At 38.6% G+C, this 25,944-nt stretch overlaps 1 protein-coding gene across 6 annotated transcripts; it reads right to left on the bottom strand.

Annotated features, from left to right (window-relative positions):
- Positions 1–119: 119 nt before the first annotated feature.
- LOC140269406 (myosin IXb) lies at positions 120–25,602 on the bottom strand. 6 transcript variants are annotated; one of them, XM_072364467.1, is made up of 41 exons: positions 25,394–25,602; positions 24,190–24,999; positions 19,166–19,260; positions 18,914–18,976; positions 18,573–18,672; positions 16,887–16,987; positions 15,808–15,931; positions 15,560–15,649; positions 15,106–15,222; positions 14,742–14,876; positions 14,457–14,578; positions 13,744–13,885; positions 13,216–13,405; positions 12,960–13,035; positions 12,710–12,802; positions 12,559–12,598; positions 11,501–11,623; positions 11,125–11,205; positions 10,923–11,033; positions 10,328–10,450; positions 10,020–10,169; positions 9,438–9,577; positions 8,348–8,710; positions 8,020–8,101; positions 7,560–7,757; positions 6,507–6,613; positions 6,309–6,388; positions 5,782–5,966; positions 5,337–5,444; positions 4,876–5,046; positions 4,743–4,784; positions 4,549–4,660; positions 4,375–4,448; positions 4,059–4,251; positions 3,478–3,606; positions 3,118–3,223; positions 2,913–3,044; positions 2,647–2,770; positions 2,007–2,107; positions 1,796–1,917; positions 120–1,201 (listed from the first exon to the last, which is right to left on the bottom strand). In XM_072364467.1, exons 2-41 carry the CDS (start codon positions 24,949–24,951, stop codon positions 933–935), a joined length of 5,676 nt encoding a protein of 1,891 aa, XP_072220568.1. In that variant the 5' UTR covers positions 24,952–24,999; positions 25,394–25,602; the 3' UTR covers positions 120–932. The 6 variants fall into 6 exon arrangements, with proteins under 6 accessions (XP_072220568.1, XP_072220567.1, XP_072220569.1 ...); XM_072364466.1 differs by lacking the exon at positions 25,394–25,602 and adding an exon at positions 25,254–25,372; XM_072364468.1 differs by lacking the exon at positions 25,394–25,602 and adding an exon at positions 25,254–25,372 and having other exon boundaries at positions 4,743–4,775.
- Between the last annotated feature and the right edge of the window lie 342 nt (positions 25,603–25,944).

Genomic DNA, 25,944 nt, shown 5'->3' with positions numbered 1-25,944 from the left:
ACAGATAAATATTTAAGTATGAGAAACATGGATATTAGTCAAATGGTCAATGATCAGTCAAACTTGGTTACAGTTAAGGTCAAGAAATGTGTTGTACTGTCATTAGTATCCGAACAAGAAACACTTCAAAACTATTAATTTATTTCAGTTGGTGGCATGTAACAAGCTCTGAGAACACCCACCGCAAAATGCACAATTCATATCCTTTATAAAATGTACAGACATGCACAAAAAAAGAAAAAAAACAAGATGCATAGACAGATGTTTTTCATAATAAAAATGGTCAGTCATTAGTCTAAAGGCTAAAACTTTAGTAGACAGAATAAGATCCGTCACAGTAGTACCATATGTAATTTACAATAGACTAGAAAGAATAAGACCAGTAAATATTTTCTGATTGAACCCTCTAAATTACCAAATTGCAGTATTACAATATATTTAATGCAGAATCACAATAAACAACCTTATAACTTCTGGTACTAATTCAGTAGCCCCTCCCCTTTTTTATTTTGGCACAAACACAACACACTGCCTTTAGTACAATGTGGGTTGATCTGAAAGTACTGTCCATTAGTAAAGAAGGCACTTGCATATTCATTCACTTCTAATCTTGTTGTCCTGTTTGTTCTTTACAAAGCTTGTCACACAATGGCCTTATAAAATGTGTACTGTACAGGTCAGAGATATGTTTAAAACCGAGAGAACTGAAATAAAGATAATGAGAAGTTCTACACATCTGACATAAAGACCCTGAATAAACAGTAAGGATAATGTCCCATAAAGTACATACAAATTCTCAAAGCACATTGTATCTGTAGCAGCACTGACAAATATAAAGTCTATAAAACAAAGTGCAGTTTCTTTTGTGTAGAATGAACATAGACGTGGAGATATTAAGATTTGTCACTACTTGTGATATTGTGATATCAATTTCAGCTTTGATCGCCCTCCTCATCAATGTAAGGGATCTCCAGGTCATCAAAATTCCCATTCCAAGTCTTTGTGGTGACCTGTGGGTCATTGGTTGGGCATGGAGTGTCTTGGCTAGGCAGTAGGCACATGGTCTGGGTGACATCTGTGTTTTGTCCAGAGGTGAGCTCTTTCTGTTCATTATCTGTCTGAGCCATCAGACTTCTGACTCTCTGTGACAGGTCACTTGGGCAGTCAGGTTTCTGGGTTTTCAACTGCATGTTCATCTTTCCTGTTAACAAATACACAACACGAGTTAACACATTAGGATTGAGCATTGTAGTAACACATAACCTCCTGTTTTGGTAAGACATAAACCAAAAAAGAAGAAGTGATTATGAATAAAATCAGTGAATCAAAACCTTTGGGATGAGGGCATTTACTATGCAGTGTCCAATTTTGACAAGTGAACTTCAGTGTAATTCAGTGATAGAATATGATATCCAGTGTCACAGAGTAGAACCAGACAAAAACAAAAACTTAAAGGTCTTTGCCGCAATCTACAAAGCTAGTTAACAGTAGAAATTATAGTTGCTGGGTATAACTCCAGTTCCAGGACTACACACATTGCCCTTATTTGTAGTAATAAATTTAGAAGTCACAAGCTATACATCCTAAAACCAGACTGTAAGACACCTGAGACATACCATACCTCTAATGGCAATGGTTTTGTGTGCATTGGACTGGTGCCATTTTCTACACGGAACTCAGTCATGATAACATGTGAGACGTGCCATCAGCAATAATAGTGGGACATTTAAAACACAAATTTTGTATTGTAAATTTAATCCAGAGGAAGGTTCAAGTACTTTACCTCACCACTGACCTTCTGACTCAAAACTGTCCAACCGATCTAGACTATCTGTGCTCATCGATGATGAAGAGTCCAGGATTTCACAGTCAGATTGCTCTTGTTCCAGGTCAGGCAACCTGCAGGCCAAGTCCATCCTGAAAATGAAAAACATTTCAAATCATTCAGTGGTAATAATGGTATTATAAATGTTCGGTGACTGTAACAAAAATTTGTTTCAGCTCACTTTTCTTGCTTGATGGATTTGATCCTTTCAATGAGGGTCATCTCTGACTCATCAGATTGTACCGGATTTGGACTATCCAGCTCTGAAGGCTTTTCCACAACCTACATAGAGACAGAACAGTGTTTGTGTCAGCAATATGTTGTTTATCTGTCCAGTCAACCAGACACAAAAAAAGTTTTAAATATTTAGAGTTTCTGTTTGTTTCAGGGCCTTCTGTGGAGTTTCTGACTATGTAGGTCTGGTGCACACGAAGATTCCAGTGCATGTGGGTAATGTGATACGATCCAGGCAATGCCAGTGACATCCCACAAGGCAGATTTAACATGAGGAATAAATATTCGGTGGTACATGCAAGCTATAGCCGTCTATATTACAAAATGTAAATAAGCATGACTGAATGCAAATAAATGTTAGTCTTCTGGATGTTTCTTTTCTTTTGATTAATGTAAAATTAACAATAACTAACAGAAAGATACAGACACACTTTCACAGTGAGTTTGATTTACATTTCTGTGAGCTGATGTTTTTTCTTTAGGCACGGGCTGTTCAAAAGCACAATGCAATACTACACTGAAAAACCTTAAAATGACTACCCAGGTGTTATTTAGACCTTCTGTTGTCCTTCCATTTCTTATCTCACCGTGTTTTGTCTCTTCAGTTTCAGTTGATTGACAGCCAGAGCCTCTGCATACTCCAGCTGCTGGATATTCTGCATCTTCTCATTATAGCGCCTGAACTGCTCAGAGATCAGGATTTCCACACAGCTGAAAACATAGTCGAAGATGCATCTTCAGAAGTATTTACTGTCTAAACACACGAGCAGGGGATTTTGAAACTAGGTTTTGCCAGTGCACACTAAGCATTAAATACAACTTTTTGAAGACTGTGTAGCTTTACAGGACTCACAGTGTTGTCTTAGGAACGTCCTTTATACCAAGGAAGGGGTCATTAGCATCAGGTGAACGCAGAACGCAGGGCGCAAACACAATAGCAAGAGAGTTTGCTGTCATCTTATTGTGCTGTTCTTCCTTTGCAACCCTAAAAGACACGCAGGTTAAAATCTCTTGAGACTACTAATTAGAAGAAGAAGAAGAAAAAAAAATCTACTTACCTAACCAGGTGAAAGATAAGCCGCTCCAAAGTATTGTAATTGGCAGGGGGAAGTTCATCAACCTTTTGGTATACAGCCCTTATTCTATCATCTTTCTCTGGCAGCTCTGCAGGTAATCAAATTAATTAATACTAAAAAAAACATCCATAATGTTACCGTTTCATATTACAAATGACAGAAGTAGATATTTGTACTATTTCTCAGCATTTTTGGAGGATAGTCGCACAGAATTTTGTTTAAATTCAGAGTGTCAGGATCTTCTTATCAACACAACCAATGAGCTCATTAATCTGGAATGTACGTCTGTAAAGCAAACAATCCTACCAGCTAAAAATCTAAATGCTATAAATAGTTCCTCACCCACAGCATGAAGGAAGTCGTTGTAGAGAGAAAAGGACATAAGGGGGTCCGGCAGCTCTCTGAGCCACCGTTTAACAAGACCTGTGATGGTGTGGATGGGGTAGTTATCCAAACACACTGCCTCAGGATCTGATGGAGCAAGAATGATGAGACGGATTAAAGTAACATTGTTTAACTGAAATGTAAAATATATAGAGTATATATTCTCCAGTCTATGCAGTTGAGCAATAAAGGATGTGATATAAAAATTTCATCATCAAAAGGATGTGAGCATAGGGTTTGTAATAATTTTGAATTGTTTTAAAAATACAGCAAGCAAGTTAGCAGGTGTCTTGATCTATTACTTATTTCTTTTGTGCTTCAGAGCAAATCAAAAAGAAAGAAAATAGAATATGAGTTCTCCTGGACCTTTTATCATTGAATGTGGTTATAATGGCCCCACGAAAGTTGTGCCAATTAACAATACAAGGAAAAGCACATAATGCTACCAAAACTGTCAAAATAACCACGACTGACTGGAAGTACTGTTTTCAAGATTTTGTGCATTTTAAGTGTGAGCCGAGGTGCAAAGAGGTTCCTACTAGTCTCCAGAATCTGGTAGAGTTCCCTTGCTCGACAGGCTGAACCTGACTTGCGGTAAATGCCTTCAGTGTAGAGGCCATTTAGCTCCACGTGCATCAGCAACAACTCCACCACTTTGGGAATGGGGTTAGCTTTACTGGTCAGGACACACACCTGCACCCCAAAATGGAGGGAGCCTGGTACACTGTCATCCTAAAACAAGGGAAAACGAGACATGATAATATATAGACAAGAGTGTCTTGAAAATAGGTGGATGTTTCGATTACTATCAAATGATTGTATGATTTTTTTATATTCAAACATGTCAGTTCTTACCCGCCTGGCACACCGTGTTGAGCAATCTGTGATAATCTTGTTCAGACATTTCTTGTGACATATTAACTTGCAAGCTAAAATGAAAAACAGAAAAAAATAACACTTAAGTCAAACTGCATTTGTACATTTTAAAACGTTGTTACATTTTGTGGCCGCAAAGCTTTCTGTACTCACCACTGCACATGTAAGCCTTCTCCATTCCCCAGATGTAAGAACCACACAAATCACACGATTGCATAATATTCACTTGGTAGGTGCTGAACAGGTGATCCAAAGGACTATCAAGCTACAGACACAGAAGTACAGCAAAACATTGGCATTATAAATTGATTAATTATGAGGAAACTTAATACAGATAATTAACTTACGCATTTTTCCTTTTTTCTTCTCTTCTTTGTCGTCTTAGTGCCCTCAAAGAAAGCAAGAAGGAGATATTCAGTGAGCCAAACAACTTTAATTGTCAAAGTACTTTAGGGACCGATAACAGAGCATTACATCTACCTTGGCTGGTTCAGAATCAGCTCGCTTTATTTCACCCCTGATAAAGCCATCCAGCACAGACTGGAATAGGTTGACCACCAGAGAGACCTCGGTCTTCTCCCTTGATACAGCTAGTGTGTTCACTTTGTTACGGTAGCCCTTCATCAGATCTTTGTAGCCAATTTGGGGTTTCTGTTGGTCAAAGTACCCATGAAAAAGAGCTATTCACCATTACATTTTCATCACTGGACTGAGTAAAAAAAACATCTCTGCCATTTTAAACTTTGTCTTTGGAAGATCCCTGTACATGTACAGTAAGTATGGCCAAATTCACTGCACAGGCATTGACTTTAAGTCACTTGAAAGATGATTTTTGCAGATCATGCTGCACTTATTAACAGCCTTAACAGTTTGAAATCTCCAGTTTTGGTCAGACTAACAACAACTTCATTTCTAGTGTCATGTGATGTTTACTGACTCACCTGGACAGAGTACATGCTTTTGATGGTCTCTCTGAACTCCATGGTGGCTCTAAGGAAAACACTTTCTGTTGCTGACAGCTCCTTCATTCTTGTTTGCAGCTCATTAACCTGACGATAAAAGTTGGGAAAATGAGAACAAGTAAAACACAGGAAATGTTTTGCCTTAAACTGGATCATTCCTTTTGAAAAAGTACATGAGAAAAAATTAGAGGGGAGTTAAATGTCACTTAATCTCTAAATAACATTGTTCATTCACATATTACATGGTTCTATGTGACTTTAAAACTCAGGCCCAACCTTAAGCTCTCCTCAGGAATGATTTTAAAATTGTGTGCAACAACTGGGCAAAATGACTACTTTCAGCCTGCCCTTTGTACAGTTGATCTAAAAGCTATAGCTATACTTACCTTTCACCTGTGAACTATATATCAGATGGTGATCTCACCTGATTCCCAAGGAACTCGTCCAGATTTCGTAGCTCCTTGGAGTCGGTGATCTCTCGATCCAGGGAGACTTCCCCCTGCAGTGCTCGTGTGGCTCTGCTTATACGAATGGTGGGGTTACGATTGGCCCTGGCACTGTTTTGATTAGGTGGGTGGTAAGGATATGGACTGTAGCTGGGCAATGTGACTGCAAAAAGCAAAGGAACAGATGGGATTATAAGTCCTGACATGAGAACAAGAAGTTTAATCATTATAAGGGGTTGGTACAGGTGATGAGGTATATGCTTGATAAAAAAAGTGAGCATCTTGTATATAGTGGCTTCACTTTAAACTGTTAAAGGGTTTAATAACTTTTCAAAAACCTGTTAAATTAATCGTTTATCACATAACCTCTCAATGGAAGTAGAAATAGGCAGTAGCCACACAAATATTATGATGTTAAACCTCCATTTTTGGGTTTCACCACTTTTCAATCAAATATCAGGTTGCTGTTTTCCAAAAAATCTGCCAAATTTGACTTTTTAGTTACCAGTTTTATCTGATGGAGAGTCACTGCTCGGAGATATTTTGGGAACCCTTTTCTTCAGCAATTTACTAAGGAAGGACAACCTGCAAAAAGGAAAACCCAGATAAAATCCATTAAAGATTAATCATGGTCAATTTTAAAAAGTTTGTCTCGGAATTCCTAAATAAGTCCTTTATGAATCAACTAAATGAATGGTCTTACCTCTCAGGGGTAGTGGGTTGTGTTTGGTTAGAGCCCTGCTGTCCTGAGCCGTCACTGATGGTCGTGGCTGGAAGGCTGAACCTTGAGCCATCAAGTTCTGCTGACATCTGTAACAGTATGAGAACATGAACGCACAACAAGTTAAAATATGAAACCTGTGGGCAAGTAACAAAGTACATGCATCTCTGATTTTCCAGCGACAGATGTCCCCTCTCTGTGTTCCATGCAGCAGCTACACCCGTGTCTTCCAAAGGATCCCCACAGCTCCTTCACCACCAAACATACCCCCATAAACATGATAAAATAGTACCAGAGTAGTCCTTCACCATCTCTACTTATCATGCAAAGTTACTCTGTCTCCTGCCACCAGCTTAATGTTTTTGCTTTAGTTTATATTACCTTTTATATGAACAAGTATTATTTGTGCAGACATAGGTTAGTAAAATGTAATGGGCAAATTCACATATTTTACATTTTATATTACATATTAATCACCAGATTAAGATGTTAACAGATTAATGAAAACTATTCAAGTAATGTTAAATTGAAGTATTTAGTAAATGATAATAATTTTTGCCTGGGGCAACTATTAATTTCATGACTGGCTCTTAACCAAGTATCTTAAAATGCAGGAAAGTTGATGCAAATAATTAAACAAACCATATGATTTAAATGTTTATATGCCTTTATGAATCAATACAGAATTATAGTGTTATCCATGGTTAATGTTGTTGTATCAGTAGAAGTAAAAAATAAGTAATAACCTGGTTTTATCGTAATCCGTAAAAAAACTGACAAAAACATACCACAATCAATGCTATCCATTATATTGTGCAAGTCTAAACTTGTTCCTTTGGCTGGAAAGACAATAAATTTCAGAAATGAGCTTTGGAAATGAGCCTTAATATTTCCTTGACAACTGAAAGCAACAGCTCATTTTATTTAATGTCCTGGACTGCAAAGCAGAAATCAGAAGTCCACTTGGACATACATGTGCAAGGCCTGCATGCAGAGAAGAGTTGTGGTTGGTCGACATGTCCCTTTGGTCAGTACCTTGACCTGGGATTGGAGGGCCCGGACATCCATGCTACTGGCTGAGTTCTTTAGGATGGGTACAGCAGGGCTGATGGGAGGCAGAGGAAAGCTCCAGTATTCACTCTCCTTGGAGCCCCCAAAGTTAATCATCAAACCGCTGCGAGCGAAGGCTAAACGTCGCTTGCGTTTGTTCGGCTTGCGTAGACGCACCCTGACCTAACAGGGCCAGGAAAAGTGATGAGGCACAGACCGAGAGGCTTCCTTTGACTGACGAGCAAGAAGCTTCCTCACATGCGTTTGTCAGCATAACAAAATCTTACAGTATTGAACTAGACCCCTTAGATAAAGCATCAATTACGTGGTAAAGGACACTGAAAACAACTCTGAAAGAGGCAAAAATAAAGAAGGATTCAACGTTCTAGGTGCACCGTTTTAAATCGTGTTTTGGATTCCATAATAAGACAAAAACCATGGTTACCTCAGTGGTGGATGGTGAGCTGTCAGAGCCTGAGGAGCTGATCTTGGACAGTTCATCAGCGGACATGGACTTCCCTTTGCGACTATTTACAGAGGGAAATAAGAGTTGAGGACTATGATGGGTCACAAATAAAACACACACAGTCAGTGGTAAATGCATAAAAACTGCATATATTTAAAGAGGTATTTTCCATATAAATAATCTACAGATAGATTATCATATCTGCATTTTCGCTGAGCTGCCACATCAGCCACCATGTAGCTGATAGGCAGAAAGACATTTCTATGAATTTATTGTGGTCACGGACTCTGGAAATTGAAGAACTTACTGAAACTCGTCTTTCTTATTTGGTCTTCGTCGCAGCATTTCAGGACTTGATTCGTCTGTCGGATCACCTTCACTGTGTCTTCCTCTCCACACCTTAGCCTTCTCCTTCATGCCGCTGATATCGGTGTAGCGTTGGAGCGAACTGTTGTTTGAGGGGTTAGTCGAACGATCACTGGCAACTTTAGTGTCAAGAGGGAGGGAGAAGGGTCTGTTGAGGGGGGGTGGGGATCCTCTGCCCTCTCGTTTCTCCCTGCTCGCATCCCTCTGTGCGGAATGGTTGCTGCCTGGGTCAGGCTGTTGGGTTCTGTTTGGGTCGGGGCTGTGCTCTAGTTTGTGCTGCCTCCTCAATGGTGTTTTTGCCAAGCTGCAGTGTAAAAAGCATTAAATCAGACTGGTATGATGGCAACTATATCCATGTACAAATGTTGACATTTTAACTAAAAAAAAATAAAAATGTACAAAGAGTAACAGAGCAAGAATTCCATTATAGTCTTGCTCAAAGCAACCAAGTCTAACCAGACAATATTACCCAATTAAAGCTTATCCTGTATACATTGTCTCTGGCCTGAATCTTGGTCTATAAGCAACAGGCAACACATATGCTCACAATAGTGTATGTACTTTAACTGGCCACCAGAGAGCAGAGAACATTTGTACATAACTTGGACACATTTATTGTGAGGCAAAGGTTAGCTGTACTTACCCAACCTGCTTTGTATGTGTGTAAAACATTGTGCAGTCATAACATGGCACTGCCAGATAGGGGCACCCAATGAAAAATGTGTCAATGAGTGTGGAACACAAAACTAAGAGTAAAAGCCTTTATTCCACTGATGCTATAAACATATAAATGCTTGTTTATTTTTAAAAAACACTTTCAGTGGTTTTAAATAGTTCCAAATATAAGCAAACAATTTCATGCGATTATAGATGTTTTATGTGGTTTGTCTTGGAACCCATAAAACAATCATGGAAGGTGTTTGCCTCTATTCTGCCATCATGCAGCTCTCTCCTGGTAAAATTGTGTGTTTGGAACTGGAATTGTTGGCGCTGCTTCACTGCAAGCTGGCTCTGAGCTACAGTATTTATACCTGACTCGTCCAGGTCGATCATTGCAACCATCTTCATCCCTCTTCTCTTGTTCTTTTCGTCTTTTCAGGGAACTGCACCATGCTGCCTGGATCACTGTTGCGGCTCGGTTCTGCTTCTCATAAAACCCTCGCCAGCTCCTCTGAAACACCAGAAATCCTCTTTAAGCTTAATCCCATTGTCATGCTCTTGGACGTTGGAAATAAATTCTGGCTTGCTTTGTCCAATAAACAGGCAAACCAAAAAGACTGTAAATGTCTTGCAGACTGATCACCCAAATATGAACTACATATGAATGATCCTCAATCTTATGCTGCAATGAGGTTAATCCTTTAAAAGGGAACTCCGGTATTTTTAAACCTAGACCTTATTTCTGGCATGAAATACGTTCATCTACTCACCGAGAGCAGTTTGGTGAAAGTTGGCATTCTTTGGAATACCGGCGTTCCCCTTTAAAATCAGCTTTCTCTCAAAGAAGGTATTGAAACTGTTTTGTTAACATTGAGGTAGCTAACTATTATTTAACTGTGTGAATGTATTGCTCGTGTCACCTGATTTAGTTACATTAAGAAGAAAAACTGCACCTGTATGATCGTCGTGGCATCTCTCTTTTGCAGAAAGTGCATCCGTATCAGACAAGCACGAAACCAGCGCTGCAGGGTGATGATGTGGCGCATAGCTTCTTTGTTCAGAGTGTCCTGAAGCAACTGCCGTTCCTTTTCCTTGAGGAAAACCTGAGTAGATGAAAGAATGACAGGAGAAACATCTGGGACTTTTATGTGCTGTCAGTACAATATTTTTTGATTAATTAATTATTAACATATAAAATATTAAATATATACCAGAACATGAGTATGAGCACTAATATCTATATAGAGGTATAATAACTAACCTTGGTTTTTCCTATTTGGTAGGTGGTCTTATCCAACCCCATCCTCTCAAACAGTTCAATTATTTGCTCGGGAGATGCAGTGGCTCCTTTTGGAAGCAAAATCCTGAAGTTCTTCACAAATTCCTACCATAAAGAGAACACATAACCAAGAAGGTTTGGCATTTAGCATTCTTATCCAAAACAACTTAGAAGCGAGGAAAGAACATTCAGACTTAAGTGCAGTAATAAACCCCGGTCTACAGATTAAGTGCAGCATTAATTTAAATTTGTTATATTGACAAGAGTACTCATGCATTATTTGCACTTAAACCTGCAATGTAATTTTAAATGTACACATTTATATCTACTGTGTACACACACACACATATATATCCAGATAGATATCTAACTAGCTATAAATATACATACATATATATCTTTAGGTATGTAATGTTAAAAGAAAGTATGTGTTATGACATTACTTTTTCAAAATCTCATACTTTTACCAACGGTCACGCCGACCATTTGTGAAAAAAACATGGATTCTTCTTATTATTGCTCCATGAAAATGATTTTCCTTTGCTTTTTTCTGATAAAGAGGATAAGGAGCACCTACCTCAAACGTGTATTTGGCTCTGTAACCAGACTTCTGGATGTGAATCATTTGCAGTATGCCCGTGTATCTGATTTGCTTCAGCACAAGCGCATCATCAAAGCGCAGCTCTTCCTATAAAAAACGAGACAGCATTTCCAGTCTTTTCCAGCACAACATGCGTGACTAAATCAAAATGCCAGCATGCTGCTGCAGATGACTTTACCTTTTCAGCATTGGAGCGAACACAGAAAATGAAGTACGGTTCTGCTTTTTCGATTGTTTCCATCAGCTTTCTAAGTGATGCCTTTGAAAAACATACATGCAATGAGCCAATCTGATTTCAGTCATTATCTTTATATCAGACTGAACACTAGCCTAGTTACTTGTTAAACAAATTAATGTACTTTTTAAATAAAAAAGCTTGGATTTATTCTTTTCAAAGTGTATTGTGATTGTCATATATAAATATATATATGTCATTAAATAAAGCACCAAAGCAAGACTGAAAAAGGAGATTTAACAAATTTCAGTTGAAACTGGGCGTGTAAAATGACAGCTTCCATGTAATACTATCACATGATGTTAGACAGACTACAAACCTGAAACTGGGTGCCAACTGTAGGAAGCCTTGTTCTCCGGTAAGGATGGAAGATGGATTTGGAGGTTCGGTCGTGCGCCGTAAGACAAACGATGTGTTGGAGTGAACGCAAATTGATGAGGTTCTGTTGATGAAAGAAAAATAAAGTTTTCTCATTCTCAGAAGCCCTACACTGTAAATATTAAAAACTGATATCTAAGTAAGATTAAATATCTTATGATATATCCAGTGTTTTTTTTTTTGTTTTTTTTTGTTTTTTTTTTAAAATGGTTAATCGGGTAGACAATAGGTCAGACTATGAAAACAGTCTGCTCTGATGTCGCACTTCAGCCTTTTTTTTTTTCTGCTTTCCGGTTGGCGGATCAATAGCAGCGTGGTGTCCCAGCTTCAACCACATCTCTGCAAATCTGCGGGCCGGGAAGGAGGCAACATCTGGTGCATTTACAGAGATGAAAAGCAGATTGTCCACTGTTGACACATTCTGTAAGAATGTGGTTCATGGCACTGAAACCTCTTCTCCATTTGATTTAAGGCTTTATTTTGGCGTGGATTTCATTTTATTTTTTCCAACCATCTTTTTACCAGAATATTTCTTATATAATAATATTTCCTTTGCATCAAGCACTTTGGTCCCTTTCTAGTCAAATACAATATTTTAACTGGTGAAGCCATTCTAACACTATTTCTAAGTAGGTTAAAGTTTGAAATAAAAAATTATCAAGTTTTTTGAGGAGATGCCAAGTATAGCTCCTTGTAACAACATATTGTACTTGTCTGATCAAGTGTCAAGATATCTGCAGGTTATTGCTTAAGATGCCTATTTGCAATGTTAGATTTTAATTTACAACTGGCAACCTATCCAGGATATCCAGGGTGACCCAATGGCAGCTGGGATAGGCTCCTGCCCCACCCGCCACCCTGAATTGTATTAAATGGGTACAGAAAATGGATGGCAGTTAATTTAGATGATAAAATAAGGATTAAACCGGGTGTATTTCTATTTTCATGCGATGCTTTTCAAACAGCATTAAAAGGCAAAGCGCTCCAAAAATGCTTTACCTTTGGAATGACCTGCTTGTTTCGACTGCCTCTATTTTTCCTGCAGAAAACACAAAAATAGTAAGGTACCACAGAACATAGAGCTCGGCAAACAAAAGCACAAACTTTCATAACAAAATCCAATGTGCCATAAAAGCCATGTAGCCCATACTTTCTCTGTTCGTAACTGGCAAAGATGTCACCAAACACATCAATAGGATGTTCATCAGAATGATCAAAGGAGAAATCCAGAGTCATGTTGGTGCTGTAAGAGTCAAAGAGGATTTTTAATTTGCATCAGCAAAGAGCAAATTTTTCCCTTTTTTAACGTACATTACTATACCAGCTTCAAGTGAAAGTTAATTCCGCTTCATGACTGACCAAAAACATCTGCTTTCAGTACACTCTAGAACTATAGTTACCTGGACAGCCTGTCCTTTGGACTGCTGTGACGTTTAAGGTCTTTGAGAGACTTACGGGAGCTTCGCCTTGCAGCAACTGTTGTGAAAATACAATAAGTAAGTTCTAAAAATACCTAAATAACAATCTAAAAACTTGCAACAAAGAAGAAAATATCAGATCGATGCTGATATTTAGAAAAATTTTGTTGTACAACGCTACAATTTCTAAAAAGTTTTAGACCGAGTCTATGCAGGTCTATAAGGTAAAGCTACGCACTCATTTCTGCCCGCTGCCGTCCCATGCTCTTGAAGACTGTGAGGATGCGGATGGTTGCTCGTAGGACGCCCCATCTGAACAGCGCTTCTGGGCTGGACGCAACCAAATGATGCAGGAATGAACGCTCGCTGCTTCGCAGAAGTGATACAACTTCAGGACGCATGTGCTCTGTGTTTTTCTTTCTGAAATCCTAAAGATAAAGAAAAACTATCATTAATAATATGGCAAATAAATCCAGGTTGTACTTCTACTTCTGTAGTTACTTCTAATAGCTACAGTTCCTATTACTTAGATACAATTACTACAACTTACAACTACAAACATAGTGCTTTCATAGTCTACAAGGCAGTGGGAATCAATCATTCACTTGGTTGGAAGTTTTGAATATTTTCCCACACTGGCTTATCTAACAAGGCTAATGCAGCTGTACAATATGTCACTGGGATCTAAGCTGAATGATGCAATATTTACTTTAACTTAAATGTAAGAGGCTTGACAATAGAGAGCTTTGCAGTGCAGGAATTTTACCTTGATGTGATATCTAACTTTCTCAGCAAAGTGTTGGATAACAAAAGTTGGCTCGGTGGTTGGAGAGGCTACAAAGAATGCGTTGTTCTGATGCTTCTGCTTCAACTTATCCAACAGGGTTTCATGTGTGGCCTGAGGAAGACTGAAGACACAGAGAGAGAAGGATAGACTGTCAGATTCAACTTGTGATATCTGGAAAAGCGAACAAGACCAATATGAGACCAGATAGTGAAGTCAACAGAAAAAGAAACAATATTTGTAAACTAATCATGCTGATAAACTATGAAGGTGTTGGTTTCTGATGATGCTTGGTGTACTGATGAAATATTCTTAATTAAGTTAGTATGTGATCATGGAAGAAAGTTTAGTTATTTTTGGATCATAAACTCAGTAGGGTCAAGTTCTGTTGTGTGGCAGTCATTTTAGTTTCAGAGTTGACTATTTTTACTTTCTTCCTGGAGCAAACTAACGGATGTAATATGGAAGTTAAACTGGTCTGCTAATACAGAACAAGCACTGAGCACATATATGTTGAAGTCGTAATAGGAATCTATAGGTAATTCTGGCTAATTAAGTTTTTATCTTGTAATTACACTGCATATTGTATTCTTAGTTTTTTATTAAAAAGGCTGGACATGCTTAACTTGGGCTAAGTGTAAACGTTAGGTTTAAAGGTTTGGTGGGAGAGCTGATACTAAGAACAGTTCACCTACTTGCTCTCCTCATCCAGCAAGTCAAAGAGTCCCACTGACTTGTTGCTCATCAGCTCAATGCAGCCACTGTTGTCAGGGAAGTTGATGTTTTGCCAGGTGATGCCTTCTGACACGTAATCTTCCTGGAATTTATTTCAACCACAAATACATAATCACAAACCTAAGTAATTGGCAAAAAGCATATGCATAGTTTATGTTGTTTGTGTGGTTTAGACTCTTTACTTACAATTTGATTGTAATGAAACAGATGTAAGAACTGAAAGTCCCAGAAATATGCAAACTTACTTGCTCAAGCTTGAAGATGTTTTGGTTGATGTAATACTGCAGTGTTTCATTAGTGTAGTTGATGCACAGCTGCTCAAAACTGTTTGTCATGAGGTTCTCAAACCCAAACATGTCCAGGACACCGACAGACAGACACTAAAGACACAAATAGAATTCTTTAAAGGCAGCATACTGGATTATTATAACTGATACAACATAAAGGGTCCAAATTTCTACTGAATTACGCATCACCGATTAACTCAAATATTTCAGAATTTTAAATCCACAGCACCACAACAGGAAGATACGACTTGATATTTTAGGGTTTGTAGTTCTCAAGCAGTCAGTAAGGCAAATTGTCACTGATCTGAGTAAAAAGACTCACTGAGATGGACTCCTCCATATCTCGTTTATTCAGCAATGCATGATTGATGTGAAAGATGATCCAGTCAAACAGGGCCCCGTATAAAGCCATGGCCATGGAGTCCCTCACTGTAGTGGCCTAAAAACACAGGAATAATTGGTAAATAGTCCATTTTTAACTCTATGTAGGTTTCCTGTCTATAAATCACACACAGTTGCACATATTGGAGTCAAAGTGGGTTTAATGTCTTGCCAAAAGGATAGTTTGATACATGAAAGTGTGGGGGTGAATCTAATACCCCGAACAGCAAACAAAGCTAATTAAAAATCTAGGAAAAACAACAACAAAATGGGAAAAAACATCTCTAATACAAACAGAGCCCACAAAGATTCAATGTGTCTGATGCAGGACGATCACAAAAAATGGAATTAATTTCATTTAAGAGGGCTGCCCATACTAAATTCAAAATTTATACCTCTTGTAGTGTGTACTGTGAAACTACAGTTGAGTTAGAAGATACAACTTTCTTCTTGGTCAAAGCCATCACGAGTGGTTCCTTTTTCACCTACAAAGAAAAAGACAATGTAGGATCTCCACTCAGTGACAATCCCAACTAAAAGGTTTTGTTTGAATAGCATAAAATAACCTGGAGAATTTTAGCATTCATCTTTAATCCTGCAATGACAGAGTATGGCACACATAATTAGTGGTTTATCAACAAACCTTCAACAGGTCTGACAGTGTTGATAAGACTTCTGCTGGTCCAGCCTCCAGGACTTGAGTTTCCTCTGACAATGTGTACGTCACATTGCCCAAGTGCAGGATGGCAGAGAGGATGGAAAATATGCTGTAAAGTGGGAATACACACACACACACACATTTTTGTATTTTCACCAAAAAACTATTTTCACAAGTATGGAAATTTTAATTTTAGCAACATCACCGATATATATATATATATATATATATATATATATATATAATAGAAACTTTTTATTCCCAAATCAGGCCTCAGTGTTGCACTTTCTGAATGATAATCCTTCCCGTACTCTCACTCTGATATCAGGAAAAAGAGCTTAAGAACAAGCTGTCCATTCAGGTCATGAGCTTTGAGTTAGTTCAATCTACTGTACATGTAAAGAAGAACGTTCACATTTTTTATGTATTTTACTGTGCATCAGATTCTGTTTTATAATTAAACTAAGTCCTTAAAAACACAACATAACAAACATAAACTTAAATACATTTCTAAACCTATATTGTTGTGTGTTTTTCTTAACCAGGGTAAGCAGGTTTATAGACTATGCTACCGGTTCTTTCATATGCACACTATGTCCTGAGGTTGGCAGGCGCTTGTTGAAATAGTTGCTGCATTTTTCTCCTGCTTGACAAGCTCTGACCTGTTACTCACACTAGTATAGAAAGTAGAAAGGAGTCAACAGTGCTCAGTTAAATTATGCACCACTCGCCCACCATTCTGGCACTATTGATAGATAGGAGTATACTCCAATTTAGGGATAAGAAACCTCATTCAAAACACTGCAAAAACTTAAAACCCTGCCCAATGGAGAGCTCACAAATGAGAGTTCATATGAAAACATGAATCTTCAGGCTGCCTAAACTTTCAGGTGTGTGCTTAGATTAAATGCTGGATTATTCCAAGACGAAAAGTGGACAAAAAAAAACATGTTTTGGGAGCAGATATAAAAGTGGATCGCTGACTGGACCTGTAAATTTTCTCTAAAACATTGAATATAGAAAGCCATTTCAGGCAGGTTTCTCATTATTATAACCACACATACTGTTTTTTAGTGGAGGCCAAAAAGCCAACCATCTCCATAGCTTGATGGAGCCTCTTGTACTCCTGCCCAAGTTTCTCCTCATCGTCGAAATGGAGGTCTTCCTGTAGAATGGGCAGAGAGGATATGAAGAGACAAGAAATATCAACAACAGTCACTGAAGTGTTTACATTGATACTGATTACGGTGTCAGTCTAAATGTTATGTTTCAGCATTAGCTGGGAATCTTGATTGAAATGCATCTATTTCAACATGGGAAAAACTTATTAGATATAAAGAAGGGTAATATTTTGGGAAACTGTTGGTAGCTAACAAATCAGACAGAGACCACTCACTTTAGGACATAGGCAGATAAAGTGATTTATCAGATATAAGGTTAAAGATTAGATATTCTCATCTACATTTTATGGCAGATTGTTGAGTTATTTTTTTGTTTTGAATAGTTTTAGAGACAAAAGTGATGTGAGAACCATGCAAAAGTTTGGGCTTGAGCTTGTTGGACTGTGTTATTTTCAGCATGGTTTAAAGTGATGTACGTTTCTAAGCTATATCATAACTCTGACTCATTAAACTTTGTATTAGCAATCAGCAGCTATAGGCTCCTCTGAACAGCTAGGAATTTGAAAATTACATTAATTTATGTGTAGGAGAGGATAGGAAAATATGTTTTCTGGTTGTTTTCAGTTAACCAGTTTGCAATTGAGAAACAGGAATATTACATCTTAGGTTGAAATTTGGAAAACCAAGGAATCTTCCCGCTTGTAGGATTGTGAAAAAGGCTAAACAAAAGCCCTGTTTCACAGTAAAATACCTTCAGGAAAGCTCAACAGACCATAACTGAAAAGTCATCTGTAAAACTTTTTGTCCACTCTCTAGAACTTTTTGGCCAAAGTATAATTATAGAAAAACAGATAAAACACTACATAAAATAAGCAGATTTCCAGATGTTAAGTACAAGAGCGAATTGATTATGCTTTGGACTTGTGCAGCAGCCAGTGGCAAAACAAAAATGTTACTGGTAGAGGAAAGAACAAAGTCAATTAAAAATCAGCATCTGAACATCACCACCTGTACAAAAGCTGAAGATAAAAGAAGACGGCCTCTAAACTAGAGTAATGAGTAACAAGCTAAAGTCTTTGCCCAGGGAATCACATTCCCTCAATCAAAACAAAATTAAAAATCTGTGAACAGGATTAAGAATGACTGTACATGCAAGGTGGAGCTAGAATTTCACAGACGTGAGAGGGTATTCTTCCTGAAAAAGAAGAACTCTCAAACAAGAACTGAAAGACGGTTACTAAGCATTAATCACGCAGGGTGTCCCAACTCTTCCCTTCATTTGTTATTTTTGTAATTTTGAAACTGTAACAGAGGAAAAAAAAACCTTTTGAAAATGAAGTTGCTGAGATGCTCACATTTCAAAGTCACAATACATAAACAGCATTAAATGAGAGAGTGTGACAGTTTGTTCACTGAATCTTTACTGTGCATGTTAGACTTAATGTGGTTTGGAGAGAAAGCAGCTGTAGTGCAAGCTTAGCTTAAATTCTAAGAAGTCTCGCATGTTAAAGCGTCCATCGTGTTTCTTCACATTGGGGAAGCCATTCTTATTAAACAACTACCACTGGTTTTCCCCCTTTACTCTCATCTTCCACCTCTGCAGCTTTAAAATGTGCAGATAAAAAGTACCTGCTTGAGGTAGAGATAATCCTGTGGCTTTAATAGATGAAACTCTTCCTGTTCGTCTTTGGATGCACCCATTAGCATATAGTAGAACACATGGTAGTTCCTGCGGGTCAGAGGTCACATCGTTAAATCAGTTTGGGCTCTATCAAGTTTGATCTCAGCTTTGTTATTAACTAAATACACTGTGTTTAATTGAGTTTGATCAGGCTTTAAAGGCCTACACAAGAGGTGACGCAGAAAATTGCTGCCATTGTGAGAAAAGTTGATATACAAGAAGATCAACTTCCCAGGTTGTTATATTGATATGAGTAAGAACATAAATGGTGTTTAAGTTTTAATGATACCTTCCACTCTTATCTCTGGATACCAGACGACATTTTTCCAGTAGAAACTTTTCAATAACTGCCCTGCAACAGAAAAGCAAGGGGAGAATGCTTACTCTGTCCTGATTACGACACAAGAAGAAAACTTAACTGTTATTGTACATGAAGCAACAATACAACCCAGGATAAACAGCTAGCTGCACTGCAAAGGCCTTTAACATTCAGTAAATGAATAAAGAGGGTTGGTGAATGGAAGAAAACACTATGCCTTACCCTCTGATGACACCGCTTTCCAGGTAGTTGAGCTGGATGAACTTCCCAAAGCGGCTAGAGTTGTTATTCTCTTCTGTCTTAGCATTGCCAAAAGCCTGTTTAATACATAAACAGCACAAGTAAACATGCAGACACTGGCATCAGAAACATTAGTAAACATTTTACTGCACAAAGGAGCTATCAGATAAATCATTGTGGTGTGTGGATGGCACAACACTGATGTCATAAGAAACCTTATACGAAGACAAATATCAAGCTGATCTGAACCTCCTTAACTGTCGCTACAGAACCTGTGTTATGAACCAGGGTAAATACAAGAAAAATGTCCTTAAGAAAGTAAAACTACGCAAAAAGTACATAATTTTACTTTTTTTGTTATCAGCTGCAACCCTTTAGAGTGAAGGGAGAGTAAAAGGGTAACATCAAATCTGCCTACTGCTGATCACTTGTTACTAAACTTTCTCAAGGTAAAAAAAAAAACTAATTTAAAATCAGTTTACGTCATCCTCTAATAATATTGTTGTACTTCATTCCAGTGCAAGGGTTGTGTCCTAACAGGCCAGAGCAATGTGTCGGCAGTCTGTGAGATACACTGTGGCGATCACTTGCTGTCAGGAGGAGCTTTAAATCAGTGGAATGTTCCTACCCAGTGAACCTCTGTAAATTCACTGGAGGGTTTCTTAAACACACATGTCTTTAATTTCAAACTCCATATCAGTCAAACTCAGATAAAGAGCCAGGATGTAGCAAGACAAAAATGAAAGGCATGTGGAGTAAAAAAGGGCAGATAGTTCTGAATAAGGTACAGGAACAGAGACAGGTGTTTGCCGTGTCTCACTTTAGAGGCTGGGTCCCCTGAGGGAGATGATCAGGATCGTTTTAAAAACTCAAAACCTGACTGCATTCTGGCAGTTCTGCAGACCTTATGTGAAGTAGATGGAATTTGAACAGGAACAGGAATTTGAACTGAAAAAACATTAAGTGGAAAATGCCAGAAGCCATGAAACAAGTTTGATAATACCTGAGCTGATTTAAAACATAGATTTAAAAACTAACCTTATCAAAAGTACAAACCACCATTGTTTGATTTTGTTACTTGGAGAAATCACACGACTAAATGACTAAGATGGACATTTTTATGGCAATTTGTCACAAATTACACTTAAAAATGTTTATGGCATGAAACAGAAGTGAAAATTCACCCATCCAATAAGCATACGTACAAATGATGTAAAATAAATAAATATAACCTTCAACATATGATAAATTGTCTTTTTACTACAATAAAGTTTTTAAAGATTTGTAAATCATCGCATTCTGTTCTTAAGCTACATTTTACACAATGTACTGTTTCTGACGATGGGCTTAGAAAACTGAGATCTCCTTAGAGATTGAAGACCATGTATTATGAAAAGCCATAATCCATGATCCCTGAACTAAAAACAGTTGGACAAAAGGGAAAGAGGAAGAAATAGAGTGACGCGCGAGAGAAAGAGGAGGTGATTGATACTTTGTTCAGCAGGTCTCCCAGACCTGGCTGAGCCTGTTCCGACACGTCTCTGTTTCTTTTCTCTTTGGTGTTCCCTCAAAGACAACGCCCTGCACATTCCCCTCTGTGGAGCGTCCTGATCACCAACGCAAAACTTGAGCAAAAATCACCAATTCATTTAGGCAAACACCAGTCAGATTTTTTGCCATTCTATAAATCCTGAAACTTATACTGTGACACCTTAACAGCACACATCTTATATGGGCACAGATTACATGAGCTGATAGCTGGTATCTAGCACCAGGCAGATGAAAATCACATGTTGTTCTCTTGAGACACTGATGCCACCAGAGATAAAAGTGAAGTTGGAGTTGCAAGAATTTAAAAAAGGGACAGATTTTGATTTTCAGATAATGAGGAACTGACTCTGAGGTGTTTCTTGGAAATCCCAAGATGTTACAAAAAAAAAAAAAGCTTAACTGCAGAACCAATGAACATCCAAAGCAACCAATTAATGATCCAGATTACTACAGAGGTGAATATCATGCTGTCGTTAAAACATCAGCAAGTTAGCTCCTCATTCTCCAGGTAAAAAAATCAAAATACAAACTGGGTCAACGAGTCACATGCTCCCATCAAGCAAAATCAATGTTTCCACAAAGCCCACAGGGAGAACCAATCCAATTAGCAGAAAAAACACAACAGGCTGTGGATCATTTCAAGGAGAAACTCGCAGGAATCGTTCAGAGATTAGCAGAATCTATATCTAGTCACTGTTTAATGAAAGTCGGGCCCTTTGGGAGTGTGTTTTATATGTGTGTGTCATCGGCAGCAGAGTGGGCTGCGATCCTTTGTGTAGCAGGTTAGCTGCTGTATTGGTGTATAATTAAAGCAGTGTGTAGATCTGATAGAGAACTCTGCTATTTCCACACCTACTGCTTAAAAAAAAACACAAAATGGTGCAAAGCAAAGAGCAACACCCAACATGGATGAAACTGTTACTACAGCAACAACATACTACTTTGTGCCCCCAAATATACGGCTTAAACTAAATGAAACCAACCAATGCCCTGCTTCCAAAACTCTGATCCATTCTCAGTCCTTACGCTTATAATATTAGTGCTTTTCTTTTGATAGTTTTGTTTATTTTTTTAATAAACCACCGGTAATTGTCTCATGACGCCGAGATTCATCATAAGAGGCAGGTGCTTCCCTTAAATAGCATTTGGCCCAGTTTCATTTGAGTTAACAGTTTGGAGTTGTGTAACAGATGAGCAAAACAGAAAGCGAATATTGTGCCGGTTACTCATTGACACAGCAAATGTAGCACAACCTCAACAGAAAAAACAAAGATAACTGCAAACCCACAGTGATGTTTTAAAGTGTGAATTCCCCGCTGACAGTCACTGCTTGACGTTTCGTTTATTGGGGGAAACGTCTTCATGTGCTGTAAATCTAAATGTGGAGGATTATCATATCACAGATCATGCACTGCGTCAGCATAAATTGCCACTTGCACTTATTCAGATCACATGGACTTCTGTGGCCGGCGTATGCCAATGTATTTTCTGCACAAGAGAGCGCGTTCTTTATTAGCAACTTTCTGTTTCTGACATGAACCAAAGTAGAAAGCCTAAAAAAGGATATAAAACCACTGTGGATATTTCTGAACTAAAGCTACGAAACAAGAAACACATTTATATCGGTCTGTTGATCAGTAAACCCTGACTCAGGTTCTGCCATTTTAACGTTAGACAATCCTTACATTACCCTCTGCACAGATGTTCAGCTTTGCTCAGCCTTCAACCAACAGAGGACTGTTTTTCGTAATTACACTGAATATGCTGACGTTATTCAGACCTCTAGAACATGAGAGTTGGTTTGTGGTTGAACAAATTTTGGAAGGGAAATTTAGTAATGCCTAAAAAAGACTGGAGGGCACACCTGAACTTTTTTCTCACAGTAAGACTTTGGACAAGATCTAAATAAGACTGAAACCACCCCGTTCCCATGAGAGGGAACAGTCGAGTTTTAGTTGTTTTTCTGGATTTGGGCTGAAGCCACATCAAACTAGAACAAATGTTCAATTGCTTGTTTTGAAAAATAACCAGAATTAAGTGCCAAGTACTCACATCTGAGAAGCTGGATCAGAAAATTTAAAGCAGTTTACTAAAACGAGCTGAACTGCGTGAACTAATATCAACCTTGGCAGGAACAGCTTTAAAAATACAACATTTAATGTAATTTTTCAAGCAGAAATTCCAAACATTCTTAGCTGGTGCCTTCTACAATGCGAGGATTGTATGCTCTTCTCCATTTCAAAGCACTGTCAAAAGATATATTTGTGTTTTCGCTTTTGGTTACACAGGCTTAAGACTGTCTAATGTGTATTCTTGTGGATTTTTCAAATCCCAGTAATCTGAGTTGAATACAGTGCAATGAAGTCTTGAACTTTCTCTCATGTATTTATATTTTGCTTCCAAGCAGCCAAAAATGTTTTGTAATCTTCTAAAGTGGCCTTGAGTAATACTTCTCCAGGCTTTCCGAAGGTCCTTTTAAAAGAATTTTAATCCAGTCCTTTTTTTTTTGTTTGTTTGTCAGCCCACTTTACATATTCAAGCATTAAAACAGTGCTCAACTTAAGGGACAAACCAGTGTTGTCTATGTATAACAAACAACAGGCAAACTGTTTTATATTGTGTCATGGTGTACTTTCTTACCAGCTACCTGCCTTGTAAAGACCCATAATAATTAACTATTTACCCAAAATTTGGCACTTCTCAGCATGGTATGCACTGTGCCCCTCAAAGAAAAAAAAAAGAAAAATAAGTCTAAGTAAGCGAAAAGCAAAAGAAAAGGTGGTAGGCCTAAAAAGTATCTTCAGCAGATGAACAGTATATAAAAGTGATGTGCTTGAGAAATAGGGGGGATTGACACAGGACCTGAGAAATGCATCTGGACATTCAGTTGAACCATCTACTGCTCACCAAGGACTCATCAACAATTTTTCCAATGGAAGGGTGGCTGTCAAGAAACCATCCTTACACAAGGAAAACAGGAAGAAAAGGCTGAGGTATGCCAAACGACTCAAGAACTGGACCGAAAACTAGTAACAACAGGTCTTATGAAGGGATGAATCCTCCCCAGAGCCCGGACCTCAACATTACTGAAGAAGTGTGGGATCATCTTGGCAGATGAACACAATAAAAGGCAGCCAACATCCAAAGAAGAGCTTTGGAACGTCCTAAATAAGCCTGGAGAAGTATTCCTGAAGAGAACTCAAAGAAATGACAGAAAGCTTGTCTAAGAGGGTTCAGACTCTGACAATTGACTTTCAAGCTTGTTAGAATCGTACAAACTCTTATTTCTGCTTTTCATTCTGTACTAACATTGTTTTCTCATGTTTCAAATCCCTGCAAATATTTTCCGTTTATTCTAGCAATATATAAAGAATGTATAAGATGTTAAACAGCCTCTGAGGACACTCTGATTCTGGAGAGTTTCAGTAAGTCATCCTCATGACACAGTGACCTACCTCCAACACTGGCCCGGCCCCGAGGATGGTCCGTTCCAGCCCGGAAGAGTACGTCTTCTTGCTGAGTGCAGTCAGGCAGTGAATAAGATAACTGCTGCTTTCAGTCTTCCCAGACCCACTCTCACCAGATATTACAATACACTGGTTAACCTGCCGCCTCAGCATGGCACGAAAAGCCACGTCGGCTATGGCAAATATATGAGGTTTTAGTTTGCCCAGTGGCTGGTTCTCATACATCTTGACATACTTGGGGTTGTAATACACAGGTAGGAACTTATTGGGATTGATAGCAATGAGGATATTGCTAATGTAAGTGTAGATTTTACATTCATAGAAGCGCCGACGTAAAACCTCCAGAACACTCTCCTCGGTGACCGTTGAGAGGTTGCAGAGGTCACCTGAGTCTTCTTTGGTGGTTTCTGCTCCATTGTTGCTCTGCTGCTGCAGGGTGAAGTAGTAACCTTGGCTCTGAGGGTGCCACCTCTGTGTCTCTGCAGGCCACAGCAGGACTCGCTCCAAAGGGCAGTCCTCAGCCTTCAGCAGCCTCTCCTCCCCTCCACTCTCCCTGACCTCCAGCAAACTGTATGTCTGGCTGGGGTCAAGGCCCAGCGTGACCACAGAGGTGTGGATGACCATCCTCGCTGTGTCCCCAGCGCTGACCTGCAGGGGACAGTGAGAAGCTGTGTCCAGTGACAGCCTGGGGTAGATTTGCACAACACGGGTCTCTCCATCCTGTTCAGGGGTCTCATCTGCAGTGCTCATCCTGATACTCGAAGACAGGCCTCAGCATAACTAACTGCCCCGCACCCACTGTGGAATTACATACACACCAAAAATCAGTTTAAAGTAGGGTAAATAAATCAAAAGTACGATTAAAGTGCGATAAATGTGTGAAATCGTATGTTTGTTGAACTTCTGCTTACAACACAAGTCACTTGCAAGGCTATTTAAGCAACGATAATCCTAGCATTTCCAACATAATCCCACACAAACATCCTTCCAGCTGACAAATAATAAACAGTAACAGGTGTTAAGCAGGCGCGAACTTTCAAATGAAGCCTCACCTTTGGACAAAACTGACTCATTTCATCGTTAAAAGCCGAAAATCCGCGGAGAGGAAAGAGAAAATGAAGTTCGCTACCTCTCCGTTTGGCGTTAACGAACTCCAATTACACAAGGGAAGAGAAAAAAAAAGATTCCTCACCTGAGCGAGTTTCCAAAAAAGAAAATAAAAAAATGAAACAACGACTATAATGACTTTTAAATGGCGAATAGGGTTTTTTTTTCTCCGAAATTCGCCGATGTTATTGCTCTAAGAATAACTGTTTCTTTGAAAAACGGAAGATTTACGTCTCCACGTCGTCCTGGTCGGAAAGTTGTTATCGTTACTTCCTACATTTTTTACAAACACACACACACACACACACACACACACACACACACACACTCGCACCCACACGTACACGTACACGTACACACACCCACTGACGAGATTGAAATAAATGGGCAGTTTCCCTGTCTCTAAAAGATTAAACTCTTAAAGCGATTAGATAATCCTGCAGTGAAAAATTAGGTTTTACTAGAGAAAGTTACACTTCAACACAACTGAGAAGTTAATAGAAATAACAGTTAAATTGTTCCTCATACGTTAATACAGGTGAGCTGCGGAGTTTGAGCGCGCCCGAGTGGCGCGTTGTGGTAACACAGCAATATTACTTTCCACTTCTTTCTTTTACCTCTTTAAAACGCTGTAAC

The sequence above is a fragment of the Leuresthes tenuis genome, unplaced genomic scaffold (assembly GCF_036924035.1).
Source record: "Leuresthes tenuis unplaced genomic scaffold, fLeuTen1.0.hap1 SCAF_14, whole genome shotgun sequence".
Lineage (NCBI taxonomy): Eukaryota > Metazoa > Chordata > Actinopteri > Atheriniformes > Atherinopsidae > Leuresthes > Leuresthes tenuis.
The sequence above is the reverse complement of the archived record's forward strand: the minus strand, read 5'-3'. Positions and strand labels throughout refer to the sequence as shown.